We start from the raw sequence: 9,200 nt of genomic DNA, 5'->3' as shown, positions 1-9,200 counted from the left end.
GGCAAGGGGCCCAGCTGTGGCTGGCACCGCTCCTCCTTGACAGAGAACGTCAGGACAGGTGAGCAGTGGTGGTGGGTGAAGAGAGAGGCTTGCTCGTGAACAGCCTAGAAAAGTGCTGGTGCTCCTACAAGAACTTTCCGTTCTGCCTGAACAAAGGTGCTCTGAGGGATCGCTGACCTAGACAGGTGTGTCCACCCGCCAACTGGCCACTTCCCCATCAGTCATATCCATCATCCACGCTCCTTTGAAGGGTCTCACTGAGTGTGCTGCTGGGCTTCACTCACCACCCGGTAGGGTTGCCAGCTCAGAAGAGAAGTCACTGACTTGGAAATCTCTTTTCAGTAGCAGATGTATCTTCCACTTTCAGTTACAGAGCTGATTATAAGTTCCATTCTAGTGACCTAGACGGGAGTGAGAACGTCCCTCATAGTCCTGGGAGGGTAGGAAATAGAGTTCCCTAAAACCATCTTTAGCCCGATTGCTATTTGTAAACTGCTTCAAAAGTTCTTTATTGACTCATTGTCACCATGGTGATGTAACCCAAAGTCCTCAGGATGTCATGAAAGGCCCACCACTGTCCTCCACCTACTTAGCTTACACTCCCCCTCATTCCCGTCAGTCTGACCCCCCCACCCCCCACCTCACTCCCGTCAATCTGACCCCCCACCCCCCACCTCACTCCCGTCAGTCTGACCCCACACCCCCCACCTCACTGCTGTCACTCTGACCCCCCACCCCTAGCCACTTGCCTTCAGGCTACTTTGCAATCCTCCACCTGGAATGACATATATGCAAACTCCCACTCAGCCTTGAAGATTTAGCAATCACATCCTCCCCTGCAATAAGCCCTCTCTGGAATGTCCTTGCCCCTTACTCCTTGAGACTCCATGAAACGCATCCTGTATCCTGCTGTCACAGTGCCCTGGGCCCTCCTCCTTCCTGCCACTCACCACACTTAATGGAAACTACCCCTTTATTCATCTGACACCCCCACCTGAAGGTCAGCTCCTTGATGACAAATTGTGTTTTATTACAGCATCCTTCGGATGGAGCATAGTACCTCGGTTCAGTGTACGAACCCAATAAATTATCTTTGAATAAATGAATGAGTTAATGAGTGGAGCCTAACTGACCTAATTCAGAAGCAGATATCACCCGAAGGCCTGCCTGCAATAGTCGTCCACCCTTCCACTCACAGGCCTGCAGCACACAGCCGTCTGTCTCTTTGACAGCGCATCCCTGCATTCTAACCTGTGTGTCTGTGTATGTACCGACACTTGCACATGCACATATGTGTGCCTGTATATACAAACATGCTTGTGCACTGTCGCCCACTTGTTAAGCACGTATCATTACAACATAGGCTATTAACCTTCAAAACATAAAGATATCCAAGGCAGGGTCCCCAAGAACTTCCCTGTTCATGAGGGGGATAATTCATAAGTAAAAACAGTTAACACACAAGGTGATGCTTCGATTAGCAATGTGGGCTGTCTATTAAAATGCAGGCAGAAGTTAGCACTCAGTTTCTGACTGAGGTCCTCAGGGGACAGTCTGAGAAGGTGGCGGACTCTTCAAAGGAAAACTTGGTCTCAATTATCCACATGGGAGAGTGGTCATGACAGTCAGAGGCATACACAAGAGCTGAAACTACAGGGTCGGGTACTTCAGGGTACTTCCACTCAGCTGGGTGCATGGTTCATATAAAAAGGGGAGTCATAAAAAGGAAGGTTGAAGAGGCAGGTTGGTGCATCCCAGGCTGAGATTGGAGCCTATCCTTGCGACCAGCATGACACCTGGCATACAGTCGACGTTCATTAAATATCTGTGGAATAAACGAAGGGAAAGGAACTTGGACCTCGCTCAGGAAGCAAGTGCAGGGGTTTGCAGGCTGCTAATCCCCCTGCCACGTTTCCATCACCTGCTCTACGGGTTCCACCGCTTGCTCCTCCCAGCCCACCTCCCTATAAATGGCAGCCTGTGCAGGTGGGCACAGGGCGTCCCTGAGGGGGGACCTCATGACATGACATAGGCGATCTCAGAGTGGAGCGTGCTCCAGGGAGGGGCCTCGCTGCTCCCCCACCACCACTAGCTCCCTGCCCTTCCCCACTTTAAATGTACTCTGGTTTTGTCTTTTCCCAGCCCCACTCAATCAGACCAGCCTCTGCCACCTGCACTTCCTGCCCCTGCCTAGTGGTTTGGGGAGGAGAGCCAACGGGAGAAGACATTTTTGTATCTTGGCTTAACATTGTGGGACTATGGGGGGAGCACAATGATTCAGGTAGAGAAGGTCCTTTTACAAAAAGCCCTGCCTCAGAAAACAGCTCCACCCAGCCCAGGGAAGGCTCCTGCATGGGGAGAGTAGCTGGGAGAGGTCCCTGGAGCTGGCTCCGGACATGAGCTTGCAGGGAGCTGGGCTCAGCAAGCACTTCTGCCTCTCCCTGCTCCACACTCAGCTTCCTGAAAAGTGAAGAATCAAGGCCTCAAAATAGGATCATCACTCAGTGCTTTTCATAAAACTTGCCCTTTGACAAAGTACTTGCAGATGGGTTATTTGTTAAGCACTCACAATAACCCTGGGGTAAAGATACTACCCCATTGTTCAGGTGGAGAAACTAAGGCCAGCGAGCTTACAGGTCACATAACCAGCAAGAGGCAGGGTCTAGCCCGGCACACTTCTCAACTCCAACCTCCACCACCAATACCCCTGCAGATTTCACAGCCACTGTATTGTCTCCAAGCCAAGGTGGTTCTCTGCAAATTAGGGATGACCTCAAGCAGGGTCCAGGTGACTGTGTCCAGCTAGTTCTGGAGACAGGTGGGAAGAGAGAAGCCAGAGAGGGGAGGGAAGGTGGCCCTCAGTCTGTGCCAAGGGAGGTGGGAAGGGGGAGGAATTCTTGGCAGCCCCTTCTCACTGTGCTCCTACGCTGAGCAGTACTTCGGAGCAGGGACTCGGCTCACTGTGCTAGGTAAGAGGGTTGCTCCAGGTGGAGGGAGGGGCTGCCCAGCCTGGAAGATCTTCTGAACCCTGATGTTCAGGGAATGGGCGCTGTACCCTCCTTGGCTGCTCTCTGGAAAGGCGAAGTTTGCTTGTGGATCTCCAGGGCTGTGTAAACAGCCAGCAGCTGTACTTTGGGGAGGGTTCCAAGCTGATTGTCCTGGGTAAGGAGGGCAGCTGGTCCTGGAGCTTCCGTGGGGCGGGATGGAGAGAGATGGGCAGCTACCCAACTCCATTTGGGGCTGTGCTCATGGTTGGAGGGACCTGGGCTGATCCAAGGCATCAGGAGAGAATAGGGCCAGGTTTTTGGCCTGGGTTCCAGGGCTGTGAGCACAGATCCTCTGTATTTCGGCGGGGGCACCCGTCTGACCGTGCTAGGTAAGCGGGGTTTCCAGGGACACAGGGAGGAGAGTCGGGCACTCCGGACGCCAACAGGGTGGGGGGCCTGTTTTTGTGCTGCGCCCCGGGGCTGTGAGCCAGAACACTCAGTACTTTGGCGCAGGCACCCGGCTGTCGGTGCTAGGTGAGCAGGGACACCGGGGACGCGGCGGGTTTTTGCGCAGGGCTGGGGGGCCGTGACTCACAGACCCAGTACTTCGGGCCGGGCACGCGGCTCCTGGTGCTAGGTGAGTGCGGGCGGGCGGGCACGGTTTCTGGGGGGAGCCCGGGGGCTGTGCTTCCAGCAGCCGCCCTGACCTTCGGGGCCGGCAGCCGGCTGGCCGTGCCGGGTGAGTGTCCGCGGGCCCGGCAGCCGGCGGCGGGGCGGGATGGAAGGCGGCGGGCGCAGGGCGGCCGGACCCCGCACCCGGTCCCCTCCCTGTGCTGGAGCCCGGCGCTGGGACCCAGGAGAGGGGCGGCTGCGCGCTGCGGGGGGTTTGCGTGCGGGGCTCCTCCTCTGTGGTCCTATGAGCAGCATTTCGGCCCAGGCACCAGGCTCACGGTCTTAGGTAAGATGTGGAAGTCTCTGTGCCTTCCAGCCCAGATCCTTGCGTCCACGGAGAAGGCGGTGGGCTGGAGGTGGGGCGCGCGGCCACTTGTCCATCTGTGGGGTCAACTCTGCAAGGGAGCGGGTACTGGATGTGGTACTCATGTCTGGGAACTTGCACAGAGGGCAGCGGGGATTTGGTCTCTTTTTTCTGAGGTTTTTAGGGGCAGGGTGAGTGGTGGAGAAAGAGAGGATTTATTGGGAGTCTGAGAGCTGCTTGACTGGAGAAAAAGCCTGAGGAGGGCAGTCCTGGGCTGGGGGAAGGGTAGGAGCAGGGAAGCTGCTACCAAGGGGAAAATGAGCTGGAGGAGCAGGAAAAGGTAGGAGTGAGCACAGGATGGTGAGCCCTGGGCAGAGCGGGCTCCTGGGAGGTGTAGATGGAGGTTCCACTGAACAGAGGACAGAAAGGATGACAAACAAGAGTGGAATAGAGAGGTGAAAGAGGGAGAGAAACAAGAACTCCAAGCAAGTGGGGTTTGTTGATTTACTGTTTAGAAGTTTTGATTTAAAATTAGGCTTAAAACCTCTTCCTCTCCTCCTAAGCCCCAGACCTCCGCGGTCCAGGCTGTGTGTACAGCACAGAGAGGCTGGATGCGAACCTGGGCCACTGGGGTGGATTTACTCCCCAGATATACACTCTCTCTTCAGCCTGAAATCTCCCTCCTCACACTAGGTGTTGGAGGTTAAACAGCCTGAGGGGCAGGACATCAGTTAAAGTGCAGATACTTTGCTTGTGAGGTGAGGAAAATTCCCAGCAGCATCTTAGGTCCTAGTGCTGGAAAGGGAACTTAAAGTCACCAGGTGATGAGAGCACTGAGGGGAAGAAACCCGCACTACTGGGTATTTCCCTGGATTATCTGACCACAGCAAGCACTGCGTTTAGTTAGATTATTAAGATGGAGCCAGTGGGGCTCAGCTGGGTGGTTCCCAGAGGAAAAGCCGCGTTCCTGGGATCAGCCAGAGTGAAGAAAAGACAGAGACCTTAGAATCACAAAAACCTGGGTTCCAAGCCCTGGGCCTTTAATGATCTGGAGACCTAGGACAAGTGCCTCTGTGCGCGCCTCAGTTCTCTCTAGTCTGCAGTCTCATCGATAACACCTGCTGCTGTGAGGATTACAAAAGCAGCTCCACGCAGAGGTTCTGGCAAACCTGGATTGCCATAGTCCATCAGCCCCTCCCATGTCCCTCCGCCAGGTGGTCCCTGGGGAGGTAGGTGAGCCCAGTTCAAAGGAGGGGCAGGTTTGGCATGTGGATAATGGAGTGGAGGGCTGGGAATGTGTGAGAGGTGGGCTGGGGACAGGAAAGATAGATTTCATAATTCTGCCTGAGGCTAGTCCAGCCCACATCGGAACACTCACAACAGAAACTCACCAGGGCACACACACTCACATAAGCAAGCCCACCCACACCCCACAGGGACTGACAAATCTGGAGAGAAGACTGACTTTCCCTGACCATGGAGCCCTGTAGTCAGTGCTTCCAGGAGGAAGGAAGGTCCTGCTTCTGTTTGTTTTGCCCATCACATCAGTAAACATCATGGGGACCATCACACAGGGCTCAAAGAGCATCTTTAATTTTTACAGTAAGAGTTGAGCATTTGCTGCGTGCGGAGGTCAGAGGAACACATTCTGTGGTGCCTCTGTAGGGCTGGTAGAATCCCAGAGGCACGGTTGTGGACGGGGGAGTAAAATAACCAGGCTGGGAGGAGAAAGACTGATGGAGCCACTAGTGCAGATAGAAGTTAGGATATTTCCATTTCAGGCACCTTCAGCCTGTAAAGACCTAGGGACAGAATCACAATCAGCAAGGTAGGAATGTGGGGAGCGAGGCTGGCCTGACGGGAGGGAGACGGCCTCAAGATGAAAATGCAAGGGTTTTGTTTAAAAATCATTTAAAATTTCCAAGTAAACCAGCACGTTAAGCCAAGCAAGGGACCAAGGGCCCCTGCCAAGTGTGGGGTCCTGAGTGACTGCACCGGTCACACACCCATGAGCCAGCTCTCAAGTTAAGTCACATCCATAGAACTGTGACATGTCAAGTATAAGAACATTTTCTCCGTTTTCCCAGCTAACTAGAGCTCTTAAGAGTGAGATGACTTTCTTTTAATAGAATTGCTAGGAAAAAAGAAATTAATGGAGAGAGGGCCTGGAAGAAATGAGCCAGCCATACGGGGAGGCTGTAGCAGATGTCGGGGTGGGAACTAGAATGCATTCTCCTGGAGCCCTGCAGGACAGCACAGAGGAGACACTTAGGACAGAAACTTAATCAAGACAACTGGAAGCAGCAGTGGCTCTGATGATCTCAGATGCATATTTAGGAAGCTTGCTGGTAGGGAGAAGTGGAGTAATTAGAAGTAAAGGGGGCAAAGAAGGTTGAAGAGTCCTGAATCTGAAACACGGGGAGACGGCCCTCTGTCCCAGCTGAGGAGACCCAGGGGTACGGCAGGCAGAGGAATGGCTGGGTCCCCTCCTGATGCACCAAAAGGGCAGAAAAAAAAACCCTTTCTCCCGAGGACAGGAGCATGTCCTCACATGAGTGCACAGCAATACGCCACCTGAATTGTCACCTGGAGAAAGTCCCAGCCCCCCAATGAGCCCCTTCTCCCCAACTCCCCTTCACGCCGCAGCCCCTCAGATTCACAAGCAAGTAACCCAGCTGAGGGCTGAGTCCTGACTCCATCCTTTAATCCCCCACCCACTCCAGACACTCAGTGTTGTGACTCTCCCTTCACAAGTAGGAGAAATGATGCAGAGAAATTAAGAGACGGTCTGCAGTCACACTGGTGGGCAAGGTCAGTTCTAAGATTCCAATTCTGTTATTGTGATTCCAACCCAGTGATCTGCGTAAGTAGCTACCACACATCACGGTGAGACGTAGACAGGGGAGCTTTTCTTGTTGGGTAAGAAATCAAAGCAGGCCACTGAAGAGACATACTCAGAACTTTGGGCAGTGCCCTTTGGAATGCCCCCTGGGGGGATGGAGACATGGTAGACAGGCCTGTCACAGGGGGAATGCAAAGGACAGGCAGGCAGAGGGAGGTCAATCACAGAGGAATGGGGAGGTGCCCCCCCAAACAGACAGGACCTACCGCTGATCTGTGATGACCTCCTGCCCTGCCGTCTCATCACACAGACACACACAAACACACACACACACACACACACACACACACACACACACACACGGCCCCTACCAAGCCCAGCTCTCAGAGCAGCCCTGCTCCCAACCCCTGTCCCCTGCAGAGGACCTGAGCCAGGTCAAACCACCCAAGGTGGCTGTGTTCGAGCCATCGGAAGCAGAGATCTCCCGGACCCAGAAGGCCACGCTCGTGTGCCTGGCCACAGGCTTCTACCCCGACCACGTGGAGCTGAGCTGGTGGGTGAACGGGAAGGAGGTCCAGAGCGGGGTCAGCACGGACCCGCAGCCCTACAGGGAGGACCCCAACCTCAGTGACTCCACCTACTGTCTGAGCAGCCGGCTGAGGGTCTCCGCTACCTTCTGGCACAACCCCCGCAACCACTTCCGCTGCCAAGTCCACTTCCACGGGCTCACGGACAAGGACCGGGACCAGTGGAAGGAGGACTGGCCCATGCCCGTCTCCCAGAACGTCAGTGCCGAGGCCTGGGGCCGAGCAGGTGAGCGGGTCGGGGAGGTTCGGCATGGACTGAGTCAGACCAGAGAAAGGGAGAGATCCAGGTAGAAGCCCAGAAAAATGAGATTCAGGAAGAAAGGATGGGGGTGGGACGACCAGAGGCCACCATGAGGGTGGACAGGGCCTCTCGGGCTAATTCCTCCCCCAGATCCTCAGCACAGCGCTGTCGGGATGGGTCCCCATCACCAGTGTCCTGCACAGCTCAGGGCCTCAGTGCTGGGCCCTAACCCCCTTCAGTGCTGCCCTGTTCCATGAATTTCAAGGATGCTGTGGCTACATTTGCACAACAGACAGAAGACAGAGCTAGGACTCTGACAGGAGACAGCTCTGAGTCTGGGAGCCTGTGCTCACTACAGGGCTGTCTTAATTTTGAATCCGCTTTAGAAGATGGAGGCTCTCACCCATTTCCCTCACTTTTCTCTTTCAGACTGTGGCTTCACCTCGGGTAAGTGGCCCTCTCCGTCTTTGTCTCCATCTCCCATGGTCTTTGATCTGGAACCAGAGAATGCTGATCCCACGGACCTGGGTGGGGTGGGGGGCAGGTGGAGAAGAGACCAGAGACACCTGCTCACAGGTACCTACCTATTCTCCCTTCCTGCCCACAGTGTCCTATCAGCAAGGGGTCCTGTCTGCCACCCTCCTCTATGAGATCCTTCTGGGGAAGGCCACCCTGTATGCTGTGCTGGTCAGCGCCCTCGTGCTCATGGCCATGGTAAGGGGGAGGGCACGATGGGGCAGGCAGGTTGCAGTTGTTACTCAGACCCAGGAACACAGGGACACTGCAGGACCAGAGAGGGGCAGAGAGGAAGGTGGGGCTCAACCACGAGCCTCAGAAAACACCTCATACCTGTGGGATCACAATGAAGGAGCCACGCTGGGCAGGAGAAACTGGGGTCACCTGAACACCCAGTGGGTGTTGGGAGGAACCCTGTGATTCGTCTTGTCAATGGGCCATCCTACTTCCTCCCAGTCCCCCCCCCCAACTCCTGGCTCCTGGTAACCCCCCACACCTTCTGTTCTTCAGGTCAAGAGAAAGGATTCCTGAGCCAGCTCAGAGGAGGAGCCAGGAGCCTCCAGCCTGTTATTGCCCTGATATCAGTACTCCTGTTTCCGTTCCTACCCGGTGTTTCTGAAGAGCCCCTTCATCTCTACCTGCTCATCCCAGCATGTACCCGCCACGTGTGTGCACACCTACACACTCATGACCGGAATGCCCTGGCCCACGGGGGGCCCTAGCCTGCCTGGACCGAGTGACCAATAAACATGGCCTGTTCTGGCTGACTCTGCCCTGAGTGTCTAGATATCTCTTCTGTCTGTCTCTGAACCCCCATGTGACTCCATTCACAGTAGAAACAAGATTTCAAGGAAAGTGCAGTCCCCTCAGGTCTGAGGGGCAAGGGGCCCAGCTGTGGCTGGCACCGCTCCTCCTTGACAGAGAACGTCAGGACAGGTGAGCGGCGGCGGTGGGTGAAGAGAGAGGCTTGCTCCTGAACAGCCTAGAAAAGTGCTGGTGCTCCTACAAGAACTTTCTGTTCTGCCTGAACAAAGGTGCTCTGAGGGATCGC

General features: G+C 55.0%; 1 gene segment (V, D, J or C); it reads left to right on the top strand.

The window, feature by feature from the left end:
• The first annotated feature begins 527 nt into the window (after positions 1 to 527).
• LOC135321758 (T cell receptor beta constant 1-like) lies at positions 528 to 8,921 on the top strand. The segment is given in 7 exon segments: positions 528 to 535; positions 3,080 to 3,162; positions 3,562 to 3,726; positions 7,226 to 7,618; positions 8,063 to 8,080; positions 8,241 to 8,347; positions 8,660 to 8,921. Coding segments are annotated over 7 exon segments (795 nt in total).
• Positions 8,922 to 9,200: the final 279 nt, after the last annotated feature.

Source organism: Camelus dromedarius, chromosome 7 (assembly GCF_036321535.1).
Source record: "Camelus dromedarius isolate mCamDro1 chromosome 7, mCamDro1.pat, whole genome shotgun sequence".
NCBI lineage: Eukaryota > Metazoa > Chordata > Mammalia > Artiodactyla > Camelidae > Camelus > Camelus dromedarius.
This window is presented reverse-complemented; position numbering and strand designations above follow the sequence as displayed.